The sequence below is a fragment of the Galeopterus variegatus genome, unplaced genomic scaffold, assembly GCF_000696425.1.
Source record: "Galeopterus variegatus unplaced genomic scaffold, G_variegatus-3.0.2 Scaffold3928, whole genome shotgun sequence".
Taxonomy (NCBI): Eukaryota; Metazoa; Chordata; class Mammalia; order Dermoptera; family Cynocephalidae; genus Galeopterus; species Galeopterus variegatus.
This window is the reverse complement of record NW_007730039.1, coordinates 600,667-616,074: the sequence shown is the minus strand read 5'-3', so window position 1 is coordinate 616,074 and position 15,408 is coordinate 600,667. Positions and strand designations below refer to the sequence as shown.

At 38.8% G+C, this 15,408-nt stretch overlaps 1 protein-coding gene across 1 annotated transcript in view; it reads left to right on the top strand.

Moving 5' to 3' along the window:
• The first annotated feature begins 11,372 nt into the window (after positions 1-11,372).
• LOC103601899 (olfactory receptor 10A2-like) overlaps positions 11,373-15,408 on the top strand; it is a 10,863-nt gene continuing 6,827 nt past the window's right edge. Inside the window, 2 exon segments of the mRNA XM_008586305.1 lie at positions 11,373-11,564; positions 14,073-14,273. Coding sequence (XP_008584527.1) covers positions 11,373-11,564; positions 14,073-14,273 — 393 coding nt within the window.

Here is a 15,408-nt window from a genome sequence, read left to right as displayed (position 1 = left end):
ATGAAAAAGACTTTACCTCTCATTCTAGCTTGCTGTCTTACAAGTATGATTTCTCATAAAAGTGGCTACAGATTAATGCAATTACACCATCAGTATTTGGAATGCAACATGAAGCTGAGATCACCATTAAATTTGTCTAAATGGAAGAGCACTTCTAACAACTCAAAATGTAAATGAGTAAATAACCCCAGTTTCTGAATTGAAATGCTTTGTATATTTGTAATTTATTATAATTTTTTTTCTTTTTTTATTGAAACATAATTGATTATACATAATTGTGGGGTACAGAGTTGATTATCAATACCGATGTACAATATATGATGATCAAATCAGGATAAATATCATATGCATCATTACAAAACGTAATCATTCTTTGTGTCCATTAACCACTTTCTCACTAACCTCCCTCCACAGCGGTTTTTAAATACACAACTATTGTTTTCTTAATACTGTCTTCTTTAGTATTCTGTAGCTTTCCAGACAGAACAAGGGCCTGATATTTTCTGTTTTCTTTTATTTTAATAAAGCTTAAATTTAGTCCTTTTTCATAATTAAACAAGATTCCATTATTTATTTTTCCTAGAATGTTTTTGTAATACACAGATGCACAGATAAAATGAGGTGTTTAAAACATTGAGGAACAAAATAAATCATAAAGGAATATTTAGATATATCTTACCAAGTAAAACCCCATATTTCTTCTTTAATTAGAAGTTTAATGATTTTTAAACTTGATGCAACAAAATGATGCAACATTTTCTGAGAAATGTTAACTGATCTTCAAATTGATCAGTACCTCAACTCTTCAGAATGAAGCAAATGCCTTAGATAGACTAACCTGATTTGCAGTGGCATTAAATAGCTGATATATTTTAGCAATAGTATTTGAAAGTGTGCCTGGCCTTGGGGAAATGATCCCTGGGACATTAGAAAGGACTACTGTTAATGAAACAAATGTTTATCTCAGAGGGAAAATATAGAGTGTTCATGGAATTGTCTATATTTTCTGAAAGACATTACTGCGATTCAATATTTCTCATTAGTAAATATTTTGTGGTGGGGCTATTGTGCACACTGGTCAAGTCTCTTGGGATTACAGCTATTAACATGCCAAGACTATGTGAAGAGCATAGATTTTAATTTTCCCTGTAAGATTTTTGTATTTTTTGTGGGATAGATTTTTTGTTCAATATTGATAAGAGAAATTATTCCATTCCTTGAAGATTAAGCTTTAAATTTCATTTTTAACTCATTTTTAAATATTTTATAATTTTAAACATATACAAGTATTTTTGTAATAATAATCTTTTGGAAATGACTAAACACACTAAGTTAAGCTGATAATTGGCATGTGTTTTATTGTTGTCTTAAGCCTTAAATAGTTTGCCTATTGGTTTGTTTTAATATGAGAACATTGCAAATATCAGGACTTATATGTTGTTCCATAGCGGTACTACCTTACAATGTCTAAAATAATTAATGTCATAAAGAAGTAAACAAATTTTCTTTTTAATTCTTGGAATTGTTTATCCTTGGAATTTCTGAAGTTGTTTTAATCTAGAGAAATGATATTATACTTTGAAGTTTTTTGTAATAATCTAACAAAATCGTGGAAATAACTCCCTTTATTTTACTACAACTAGATTTGTTGCAGAATCAATTTTTATAAATAAATGTAAAGTTAAAACAGTTACAAATTAGCATGGTGGGAATAATTCAAAAAATTGTGATGAAATCTTTTGGGAGAAAATAAGCCTTGAAAAGGCTCTGAAAGTTTAACCTCAACCTATGCATAAACAGGAGGAGCCTGAACATGCTCTATAGGAAGGTCCATGACCTCCTCGTTTTACTTTTTTCTGGTAAAGAAGAGAAGCTTCCTACATTTGTACAAACTTAAGAATGATTCCTCAGCCCTTGTTTTCCTGGTAAACTAGTTAATAGTAGTACTGTTACAATAGGTTAAAAGTTTTTCTTTTTCTTTTTTAAATCCTCTTTGGGGTACACTTACTTTTACAGCAAGTAAAACAAATCTCTAACCATTTCCAAGAAAAAGTTATGGTATAAAATTTATTTGATCTGTCTTCATACCTGTATCAAATAAAAAACTACACACTATACTGAAGGCAATATTTGTAATATTGGGCAAGAAAAATCAAGTAAAAACAAGTGCATTACTGAATCGTGTATCAAGCTTTTGTTTTCAAACAATTTACATGAAAGATTTATAAGACCTCAGAAAGAAAGCCATGAAACTTCCCTTATCCGAAGATGAGGTAAAACTCCGGTTAAATCAGTTCTGTATTATTTGATCCTAAATGAATATCACTACCACAGGTAAAATAGAACTCACTCTATACTCCTACATTTGTACAAACTTAAGAATGATTCCTCAGCCCTTGTTTTCCTGGTAAACTAGTTAATAGTAGTACTGTTACAATAGGTTAAAAGTTTTTCTTTTTCTTTTTTAAATCCTCTTTGGGGTACACTTACTTTTACAGCAAGTAAAACAAATCTCTAACCATTTCCAAGAAAAAGTTATGGTATAAAATTTATTTGATCTGTCTTCATACCTGTATCAAATAAAAAACTACACACTATACTGAAGGCAATATTTGTAATATTGGGCAAGAAAAATCAAGTAAAAACAAGTGCATTACTGAATCGTGTATCAAGCTTTTGTTTTCAAACAATTTACATGAAAGATTTATAAGACCTCAGAAAGAAAGCCATGAAACTTCCCTCATCCGAAGATGAGGTAAAACTCCGGTTAAATCAGTTCTGTATTATTTGATCCTAAATGAATATCACTACCACAGGTAAAATAGAACTCACTCTATAGGTAAGTGCTCAATCGCCACTCTACAGTAGTCCAACTCCTTACCTAGCAATTGCTAAAGTGGAATTGTACATTTAGTTCACTGACTATATGTTATTACCATTTTGTGGTTATTTTATCTTGATTATTTTAGCTGAAAATTTTCATGTTGTTATAATTTAGGATTTGCCTGGAAAAAAAAGGTCAATGATTCTTTTTCTATAGATTTTTTGATTCACCTACTAATTGGTAGACCCTGTATTGGGTAGTTGGTTTGAAGGGTAAAATAGACACAGACTCCTATATCAAAAAGATTGCATTGTTCATAACTCCTATTTGATTATATTCATTTTGAGCAGATAAAGAATGAAGAAAGGTCAGCAAGAAAGGCTTCTTAGTGGCTCATGAAAAAAGTCAAAATGCAACTTCACAATGGTCTAGGGTTTGGTCCATAAATTTCAGTTTCAGAATTTAAATGGGTGAATTAGTCAACCCTTCAGGAATAGTGAACACAAATTAAAGGTGTTCATCCGAAGGTGGTCTAGAAACACTAAAACTGTGTAAATACTAAAGGTGTGTAAAATGCTGTTTGTGTACTTTTTTTTTCATTTTTATTTTATTTTGTCAATATACAGTGTGGTTGATTATTGTGGCCCATTACCGAAACCTCCCTCCTCCCTCCCTCTCCCCCTCCCTCCAAACAACCTCATCTCCGTTCACTTGTCGTATCAACTTCAAGTAATTGTAATTGTTGTGTCTTCTTCCCTATTCCCCCTCCCCCCGAGTTGTTTTTTGTATTTGTTTATTTACTTTTAGCTCCCACAAATAAGTGAGAGCATGTGATATTTCTCTTTCTATGCCTGACTCATTTCACTTAATATAATTCTCTCTAAGTCCGTCCAGGTTGTTGCAAATGGCAGTGTTTCATTCTTTTTTTATACCAGAGTAGTATTCCATTGTGTAGATATAACACAATTTCCATATCCACTCATCTGATGATGGATATTTGGGCTGGTTCCAACTCTTAGCTATTGTAAAGAGTGCTGCAATGAACACTGGGGAAAAGGTATACCTTCAATTTGATGATTTCCATTCCTCTGGGAATATTCCCAACAGTGAGATAGCTGGGTCATATGGTAGGTCTATCTGCAATTGCTTGAGGAAACTCCATACCATTTTCCATAGAAGCTGCACCATTTTGCAGTCCCACCAACAATGTATGAGAGTCCCTTTTTTTCTGCAACCACACCAGCATTTATCATCCACAGTATTTTGGATATTAGCCATCGTAACTGTGGTGAGATCCTATCTCAGTGTGGATTTGATTTTCATTTCCTGAATGCTGAGTGATGATGAGCATTTTTTCATGTGTCTGTAGGCCATTCGTATATCTTCCTTAGAAAAATGCCTATTTTTTTTTCGTTAAATTTTTATTTTTTCAATATACAATGTATATGATTATTATGGCCCATCACCGACACCTCCCTCCCTCCTCCCTCTCTCCCCTCCCTAATCCTAACGTGTTGTAATTTCTAAAGGGATATATATGCATACTAAAAAGTTTTGCTCACAGAAGGTACAAACTATAAAAGGGATTTTTAAAAATAAAAACAAAGAACTAGCTGAAAAAAAAAAACATTCTGAATTGTGAACACATGGTAAAGATAATTGCAATTAAATTTGTAGCTTAGGGCAAATAAATACTGATACTTAGTATGTAAAAAGAAATTAATTTTCTTACAGATGTTTAGAGTAAAATACTTTTGATGTTTTTTAAACCAGTTAATAAACAGAAAATTAAATCTTACACATTATAGTAGAAATGTCATCTTCCTGTTTTTTTGTGGGTTTTTATTAGCAAAGTATATGTGTATGTATGTCTAATATTTGTCATTTTTTTTAGCATATAAGAATATAATAAATGTCTACAAGAGACTTAAAAAAAAAGAAAAAGAAAAATGCCTATTTAGCTCTTTTGACCATTTTTTAATTGGGTTCTTATTTTTTGGTTGTAATGTTGTTTCAGTTCTTTGTATATTCTGGATATTAATCCTTTGTCAGATGTATATTTTGCAAATATTTTCTCCCACTCTGTTGGTTGTCTTTTAACTATGTTAATTGTTTCTTTTGCAGGTGATATTACAACTGATAGATCTGAAATACAAGGAATCATTAGAGACTACTATAAACAACTATATGCCAACAAATTTGAAAATCTGGAGGAAATGGATAAATTTCTGGACAAACACAAACTACCAAAACTGAGCCAAGATGATAGAGAATTCTGAACAGACAAATAACAATAAAAGAGATTGAAGCTGTTATTGGAAGACTCCCAACAAAGAAAAGCCCAGAACCACATGGGTTCACATCAGAATTCCACCAAACATTCAAAGAAGAATTGACACCAGTTCTCTACAAACTATTCCAAAAGATTGAAACAGGCAATTCTCCCAAACTCATTCTATGAAGCAAACATCACCCTGTTTGTGTACTTTAACATCCTTTTAATTACCTGACAACATTTCTTCACAACTGAAAGTTACTTTTTAGAAGTCAAATCACTCGGGGAATTAAAAATAGTAGCTAGAATATTTCTTTAAAGATCAAATTTTTTAAATTGCATGAACTTTTGAGATTTTTTTCATAGAGACTTTGGAAATTCAGGTTGAACAATGATTTTATGAAAATAGTATACAGCTCTTTTAAAATATCAAAATATTTTTGTTTTCTGGGGAGGGAGGATTTGGTAAAGGGACACAAAAATCAAACACCTTGTATATTGATAAAATTAAATTAAATTTAAAAATATATGTATTTTTTGTTTTCTTGCCATAGCATTTCTGTCTCTCAGACAGCATTAAATAAACAATTCACTATACAGTTACCATGTAATTTCTCTTTTCATATATTTATTGTAAACAACATATTAATTCATAACCATCAAAAGTCAGGAAAAACAATTAGGTGGATATAGAAGAAACTGCAAGCTGGATGCCCAAAGATACTCTATTATTCATTTCCTAGATATATGATCTTAAGCAAGATAATTACTATTTCATTTCTTTTTAGCAAAATGGTAAATATTCTTTTCTCACAGGAAAATTTTGAGGATTGAAATAAATGATAGTAAAGCATGAACTATAGTACTCTAGCATATTGCAGATAATAAACATTAGGCTTAATTTCCGCTGATAATCTAGTCCTGGTCGCATAGAAGAGACCCTTGTATCTTCCAAAACAGTGGATAAGCAGCACTTTTTTAAAACTGTTGATAATAAAAATTTCTAAGTTCTTGATAATTAAGATAAGATTTATCAATTCAAGGAGTATTCTAAATGTTATATATTTATTTACTCTAATTTTTACAAAAGTTTAATGAAGCATGAGATATTTATATTGCCACATTATAGATGAAGACATGGACACAAAGAAAGCTTTTTTATTGGCCAAAATCACAGTTGTTAAATTGAAAATGAGGGTAAATATTTTAGCATTTTAGCCCCAAAGCCCATTCCCTTAAGTGCTAACTTATATTGACTCTAATTTGGTAACATTATAAAGAATTTCCAAAATCATCAAGCCCTGACTCCTTTTCATTTAACAATTCTTGCTTCAACCTTCTTTTTTCTTTTCACATTTAATGTAAGTAGCAAGAGATTTCAACACACTGCTTAGAAACTTCCTCAGCTAAATATCCAAGTCTACCATGTACAAGTTTTGCTTTCCATGCAGCTGCAGGGTATAATTCTGCTAAACTTTAACTGCAGGACATAATTCTGCTAAACTTTCTGTGCCACTTTATAATGAGGATCCCCTTTCTTTCATGCTCCAGTAGCACACACTTCATTTCATTCTGAGACCTCAGCAGCAGTGACTTTAACATTTATATCTCTACCAACAATCTGCTCATGGTAATTTAGATATTCTCACAATGTTTCTTAACACATTTTTATCATCCATAACCCTGAAATTTATCTAGAGGAAAGAGCAGAAAACAATAAGAGGAAAGGAAAAATATTTAAAATGTTAGTAGTGAGACATCTTGACTTCAAATTCCATCTCCACTCCTTTGTACCCAATGTACCTTAAGAAATTACTTAATGTCTCCATATTTAAATTTTTCAGCACTTATAATGGGGATCTTTCAGAGAGATGTCATAAAAATTAAATGAGGTAATACATATATAAATTTTCAAACATATCAAACAAATGGTAAGCACTAAATATATTAACTACTATTAGTCATATTACTATGATTTTTATTACAAAGATCTTAATATTGTTATAAGTGGTGAATGAATTTAAACTCTCATAAAAAATGTTTTAAAATGACATTACAATGAATTGTTATCACAAATCAAACATTATAAGCACCAGGTCTTAATATGAAACGTTCTATCTGCAATTGTTCTACCATGAGACACTCATAGTTTTTTAATTAATATTTTAATTTAAAAATTTAAATTAAGGTTATACTGTTCTATTTCCAATATGTGGGAAAGAAAGTCTTTGTGTTAACTGGCTCTTTCACACTAGCTGTTAAACAGGCTCGTAGCTCTCCTGTCTTAAAAAGCATAGTGACCAATAATAATAAATAATATTGTCCTTTTTCTCTTGCTATCACACTGTCTTCCTCCTGTCTTTCATGGCCAAATTTCTCCAATGTATTGCTTTTACTGATTTCTTTGGTTTTTTAACTGCTGTTTTATACATAACTTCAATCTGGCTCATGCTCTTACCTCTTTCAAAGTTGTTTTCTTCCTGAGATCATCAATGGCCGATGTGGAACTAAAAATCAACAGATAATTGAAAGCTATTTTTTTCACAACTTAGTCACTCCCTCCTTAAACACTCTCTTTTTTTGCCTTCAAAAATATGTTGCCATGATCCACCTTTCACCTTGTCTTTTTTATTCAGGACCAAGCACAAACTTATGTTGTGTGGTATTAGGGAAAGATGTGAGGTTTCTGTATGGGATCTGGAATTTATATTTTGTTGTTATTACTGATGCTGCTCGTACACATCTGGCTATTATCTAAGCAAATGTTGTTGCCTCTTACTCCTTGTAGAGCTAGGGCTGGGTCTGCGGCTCATAGACCCCTCAAGCCCCTTGTCCAGATTGAGTCACAAACCCTTCACATGCAGGTCAATGAGCTAGGTAACCAGAAAAAAGGTCCTTGGAGCCTTGGTTGAAGAAAGAGTAGTCTTTATTTCTGCACACACACATCTAGGAGCTAGGCATTCCAAAGAGAAACTCAGAAATTCAACTGCTACCGGCAATGTCCAAGGAAAACCTGAGCAGCTGCCAGCAAAGTAAACATGCTCTATTTTTAGAAATGAGCTCTCTGCTGGCCAGCAGTTCAGGGCTTCTGCTCCATACAACTCTGAAGAACACACAAGAATAGCAACAAAACCAAAAAGATATGTTGTTGTGCATGTTCACTAACTCCACCCACATTCACAGGTTGTTTACAAAGAATGTGCTGCACCACACCCTACTGGACCCAAGGCAAGGGGGCCTGATTAAACTATTCTATTTTCCCAACACCTCTCCACTCAGATCAGAAGCAGATCTGAGGCAGCATGAGAGGGCTTTTGAATTTTCTTTCTTAAATACCACACATCCAATCATATACCCATATTTTTCAAATATCATCTGATTCAGAACCAGGAATAAACAGAACACAAGAGTCCTAGTGGGAGAAAGCAGAGTAACATGATAGCTTTTTTCTTTTTTTTCTTTCTTTCTTTTTTGGTTGCTATTAACATCATTTTTCTATGAGCCCTAAAAAGTGTAACTAACATAACGCAAACTACACTGCTTTAAAGTGAAAATCTGACAGTTTTTGGTATATTAGTTCAGCTGTGAAACCATCACTACAATTAAGATAAGAAACGTATCAATCGGCTCCAAAGTTTCCTTCTGATCCTTTGAAATCCTTCCTTTGTTCTCTTCCCTGATATTCCTCATCTCTAGACAATGATCTCTTTCTGTCAGTATAGATTAGTTTTCATTTTCTGAAATTTTATTAGTCTTTTTTGTCTCAGTTCTGCCATTATTGATAATTATTTATAGGTACATCCATGTGATTTTTGTATTAATAGCTCCTTTTTTACTGTTGAGAAGTATTTCATTGTATGCAAATGCCATAAAACCAAATGATTTTTATCCTTTCACTTCCTGATAGAAATGTGGGTTGCTTCCCTGTTTTAATTTATCACAAATAAAGATGTTATAAACATGCATGTACATTTACATGGACATATGCCTTAATTTCCCATGGGTAAATGCTATGTGTTTTTGGTTTTGTCAATATCTAACTATAAAAACACATCAAAGAAATATAGCCACTTACTCCTACTCCTAGAAATTTTGGGGAAGTTCTGTCAAAATATCACTGATCATTCATGATGTGATCTTTTCCTGCTGTGTTTTGGGGTGCTGTGATGTCAACCAGAAAACATTTTCTTCTTCATTGCATTCCAAGGGAGGTACATTTATCAGGGTGGTGCTTCTACAGCAACTTGAAAACAGTGCTTACACATTGTTTTACTCTCTAAAACACAAGGCTTTACTTCACTGAGGGAGCATGAGGAATACAAAAATAGCAGAGTTTTTCTGATATGTATTTTATTACAAAAGATAGATACTGTTCAAAACTCCTATCTTTTGGTTTGACATGAGAGTTATAGAAGAGGGAAAAAAAAACAGATGTATCTAACACAATAGTTTCAAAACTGACCTCTCAGCCTCTGCTATTACTCCCCTTACTACTTATCAAAAAGAATTTACCATATTGACCTGGTGTCAGGCCTTAAAAACTAACACCACCTTAAGTGACATTACAAGTGGCGCCATTATGGACCCACAAGGGCGTATTAATGTGGCAGCCTAAGAAGGCACCGGGAGGAAATAGGATGGGGGTGTCTGCGGGGACCTTGCCTTAGCCCTTATTGGCCAAATATGCGCTTCCGCGCTCGTGAACACTGTGTGGTTTCAATAGCTAGGCTTGAGACAGGACGCATGCCCTTGACCTTTAAGCTGATAAGATTATGTAAAAAACCTCCCTTCCCCATTTGCCTTTAAAAGCAAGTGCTTGTGTGATAATAAACGGAACTTCTTGACAGAACCGCTGCCTTGTCTGAGTGTCCTTTAAACGGGCTGGTTGGGGCCGGCGGTGTGCTCACCTCTGTTCATGGCTCTCTTCCCCCATCTCCTTCCAAAGGGGACAGGAGGGAAAGAGGAATCGGGGCCATTCACTTGCCCACCAAAAGGAAGAGGCTAGGGCTGTTCGGGTCGGCCGGTGGTCCCAAAAGAGTGGTGCCCTGTGTGAGGCATTTTTAAAACTTGTGGGTGAAAGCCGAGCGAGTGAGGCCCCCAGATGCTCAGTCCTGAAAGAAGGTTAACGAAGGGGGAGCAACTAACGAAGTGGCCCCTGTGACCACGGGAGTCTCCATGAAGCAATCCGCCTGCGTGTCAGGGGGAGTACCATAACAGGGGGATGTCCCTGCACTTCTCTGCCCTGTTGCTCCCTTTGTCCCTTCCTCATTGGGCAACATGGGAGGCGTGTGTGGAAAGAGTGATGAGACAGCTTGCAAGGCTCTAAAGTACATGTTAAAAAGCAGAGGCCTAGAAATATCTGACTCCACGGCCACCAATGCCTGGTGTCATGTGGTGCAGGTAGCCCCTTGGGCACCTTAGTCCTACTTGTTCTCATATGAGACTTGGGACCGGGTTCAGACCCTGGCCAGAAAGAATGAGATTAGTCACGGGCTAGACCCCCCCTTAGGGTTCTAACCAACCATCTCTGCCCTAAAGCTTTACTTCCATCCCAAGCATCAGGAAGGGTTAGAAAGGGATTGGGCACAGTTCGATGAGGAGAAAAAAAAAGAAAGAAAGCTGCCAATGCAAGGCCCTGAGCCACTGAGTGATACCTATGCCCCTACCCTGTCACCCCACCAAACTTTAGCCAAAGGAGAGAAAGCAGCACCTGAATGAGTGGAGGAGGCTAGCCCCCCTTTAAAAACATCCCTGGCAGAGCCACAGGCTTATCCTATTATGGCTCACTGGGAAACCCCAGCCATCCACAGCCCATGGGGGGAAGTGGCCCTTCAGGCCTATCCGGTCAACATTGCCCCCGGTGGAAATAGGCTGGCCGCTTGGTACCCTTGGGAAGCTCATGAACTTAAAGAGCTGAAAAAGGCTGTCACAGAGGATGGGCCCAATTCCCCATGGGCAGAAACCATCCTCCAGGGCTTAGCACACCAACCCTGCACGACCCAAGATTGGTAAATGCTCTGTAAGGCTGTCCTCCCTCCAAATCTGTTTATCAAATTCTGCGCCTTCTTTAAGAAAGAGTGCCATGTGCAGGCAGAGATAAATCAAGCAGCCAACCCACCCATCCCTATCAGCTTCGGCATGCTGTCTGGAACAGCAGATCAATTTAGTACTGGAATCCAACAGGCTGCTATCCCAGCCCCCTACCAGGACCAGGTTAGGGCAACAGCATTAGCCACATGGAAAAAGTTACCTGAAGGGCCCAGTGAGCCTGCAATGGCCAGGGTCACCCAGCGACCCTCTGAGGACCTTACATCTTTCATAGTTCGGGTGGAACAGAGCATACAGAGAAAGTTTCCCCCAGGTCATCTCCGGGACCAGTTTGTAAAAATGCTAGTGTGGGACGGCATGACTGCCGACCACAAGCTTGCCTGTGCTGGGCTCAAAGATCGTTCTATGGAAAAGTGGGTCATTGCCAGTAGAGATGTTGGAAGCTACCAACAACAAACCAGGGCCTTAACTTCCACTCTACAAGCTCAAGCGGAAACCCTTGCAGGTGCTATGACCCAGGCTCTTAGTGTCAGGAGCCCTAAAGAGAGACCCAGCCAACTCTGCCATAGGGGTCAATGTTATGGCTGTGGGGAACAAGGTCATTTCAAAAGGGACTGTCCCAACTGGAAAAATAAAAACCTTCCTTCTACACCATGCTGTAGGTGCAGTAAGGGTCTTCATTGGAAGCGTGAGTGCCGGTCTATGTTAGACAAGGACGGAAAGCCTTTAAACTAGAGGAGGGGCAATCCCCAGCCCCGTCACCCCAAGGGGATACAAAGCCAGCGCCTCCATGCCCTTGCAGGTGGCCAGTACCCAAGGCTCATTGGACTATACCTATTGTCCCTGGTTTAAGACCAAAAATGAATCTTAAAATTCAAGGCAAAGATTTCCGATGCCTTGTTGACACGGGGACGGATCGAACAATCCTTAGATGGGAAGAAGTCCCTTCAAGCTGCAAGTTAGTTCCAGGCCCCAAAATTTGGGGGTTAGGGGGAAAAACCCCAACGTGGGAAACCCATGAAATCCTTCACTGGGAAGATGCAGATGGCACAAAAGGGGAAGTAAAACCTCATTGCTGCTGGATTGGCAGCCAACCTGTTAGGCCAAGACGTTCTACGCCAAGCAGACGCTTTCATTACCACTGACCATAAGGCCCTTTATGAAGATATCCTAGATGAGGAGGAGTATCAGTACCAGTTTAATCTCCCCTTTTTCCCAAACTACAGGGGGGACCCCACTTTTCGGGACCTAAGAAACCATCTGCCTCTCCCCAGGGTCAAATTCCCGGAAACTCCTCATAAACAGATGGCCGGTCACCCCCAATCCTAGAAGCCACAGCTCCCCTGGTGCCCCCCATTCATTGGGTAAATAGGCCCTCAATTTGGGTAGAGCAGTGGCCACTTCCTGATAATAAATTGCAGGCCCTACAACAAGTTGTTCTAAGAAACCATCTGCCTCTCCCCAGGGTCAAATTCCCGGAAACTCCTCATAAACAGATGGCCGGTCACCCCCAATCCTAGAAGCCACAGCTCCCCTGGTGCCCCCCATTCATTGGGTAAATAGGCCCTCAATTTGGGTAGAGCAGTGGCCACTTCCTGATAATAAATTGCAGGCCCTAGAACAAATTGTCGATGAGCAGCTCCAAGCAGGGCATATTCGCCCATCCACTAGCCCCTGGAATACCCCAGTATTTGTAATTAAAAAGGCCTCTGGGAAGTGGAGAATGCTACAAGACCTTAGAGAGGTCAATAAAAGAATGATCCTTCAGGGCACGCCACAGAGAGGACTGCCATGGACCCCCACTATACCAAGCAACTTATACTTAGTAACCATAGATATCAAGGACTGCTTTTTCTCCATTCCACTTGCACTGAATGATTGTGAAAAGTTTGCCTTTTCTATCCCCTCCGTAAACTTTCAGTGTCCCATCGGCGGTTTGAGTGGGTGGTGCTTCCCTAAGGCATAGCTAATAGTCCCTCATTTTGCCAAATGTTTGTCTCTCAGTTGTTTAATACTGTAAATCAGCTGCCACATGTAGTTCTTTATCTTTACATGGATGACATAATTCCTGGGGCACCAACGCCCATGGACTTATCTCATGTGCTCAGCCTAACTCTCTCCTGCTTGACTAAACGGGGGTTACAGGTGTCAGCTGATAAGGTCCAGACCATACCCCCATTTAAAATTCTGGGCACACTTTTATCTTTAGAAAAGGCTAGCCCATTAAAGCCTCAGCTAACCATCTCAAACTCGTATACTCTCCCTCAATTACAAAAGCTTCTAGGCAAAATAAATTGGCTATGCTCATGGATCCCCCTTTCCACTGGCCAGCTCGTTCCCCTGTTTGCCCTGTTGCACACCTCTGACCCCAGCACCCCCTTCATGCTCCTACCTGAGTGCTGACAGCTTTTAAAGTCACTCCAAGATCTAAACAGTGCCCAGTTGAAACGCTATGACCCTGAGTCCCCTATAGAGTTATGGCTCATAGCCATTAACACCACATACATGGCTGCCCTAACCCAAAGGGGGGAGCCACTCCAATGGGTACACTTATCCCTAGGAGGGACCTCCCAGGTGTACACCACTCTGAACCAGGCTGCTGACCTAATAATGAAAGGAAGGGAATGCTCACTAAGATGTTTTGCAAAGGAACCACAGAAAATTGTCGTCCCCTTCCGCTTGGCAGATTTTACATGGTCAGCTGAATATCAAAACCAGCTGGCACTGGCTCTAGAAGGGTATCTCGGGGTTGGTGTTTGCCAATATGGCAACAATAAATGGGTCTCCACCTTCAAAGAGCTGTCATGGACCAACCCAGAGCTTTTTGTCGCCACACCCCTGGTAGATGCCTACAATGTCTTCATGGATGGTGGCTAATCAGGGGCTGCTGTAATTATTTACAACCCCCCATGCACCATATCACAGGTGGCCCCCGCTACTCATTTTCACCCCTATGATGGGTCAGCACAATACAAAGAGCTGCTCGCTATACTCCTTGCCCTGCAAAAAGAGCCAGACCCCATTAACCTTTTTACAGACAGCTTATATGCGGCCAATCTTCTCCCTGGGCTTCCAGGAGCCCACATTCGCTTAGATTGTAATCCCATCTCCTCCCTTATGACACAAGTAAGGAGTACCTTACAAGGCTGCAATGAACCTATTTTTGTTCAACACCTTCGGGGTCATCAAGGAATGCCAGGATTTCTAACCACTGGAAATGCCCAGGCAGACACTTCCCTCTCAAGGCCCTAAAATATATACAATAGATAGTGCCAGCCAACTGCACACTTTAACTCATGTAAACTGGTGAGGGCTACATGCCAGGTTTCCAAATATACCTATTTCACAGCTAAAAACGATTGTACACACATGCAAGTCATGCCTTCCTTATCTGCAAGTACCCCCCTTACAATGGCCAGGGGCCAATCCTAGGGGACTGAAGCCTAATGTGCTGTGGCAAACTGATGTAACTCACTTTCTGCCTTTTGGGAAACTCAAATATGTTTTTGAGTCTGTTGACACCTATTCACATGCGTGTTGGGCCACAGCACACGCAGGTTAAGCTGCCAAGCATGCAAAAAATCACCTGCTGCAGTGTTTTGCCACCTTAGGGCTGCCAGCACAAATTAAAACAGATAATGGGCCTTGTTTTTCTAGCAAAGCCTTACAAGAATTCTTAATACAATGGAACATTAAACATATTACAGGAATTCCCTATAATCCCCAAGGACAAGCCATTGTTGAACGGCATCACCAATGCCTAAAAACTCAATTATTAAAACAAAAAGGGGAGTCACCAGCCCTTATCAACAGTTGGGACAGGCACTCCTAACTTTAAACATCCTAAATTTTTCCAAAAATGAACCCCTGTCTGCCTTCCAGAAACACTGGTGAGCTCAACCACTGCGCCCGGAAGTCCAAGTGCCGTGGAAAGACCCCTTATCAGGCCAGTGGAGGGGCCCTGACCCATTGCTAACTATGGGTTGAGGGTTTGGTTGTGTCTTCCCCCTCAGTGAGTCAACCCGTATATGGGTCCCAGCCAAAAATCTTAAGTTCTTACCAGACACCCAGGGTACTGAAGACCCTGAGGAGTTTATTGTTTGTATGTTTCAGACTACATTATGAACCCTTTGTGGATGCTCCAAGTGGCTGCCCTCCTTGGGTCAGCAAGGACAAGGCTTCTGCCACCGTGGAAGGTCACCAGGAGCCAGCCAACCAAACCTGGGAGGTCATACAAGCCGCTTGGAGGTGTCTGCATCAC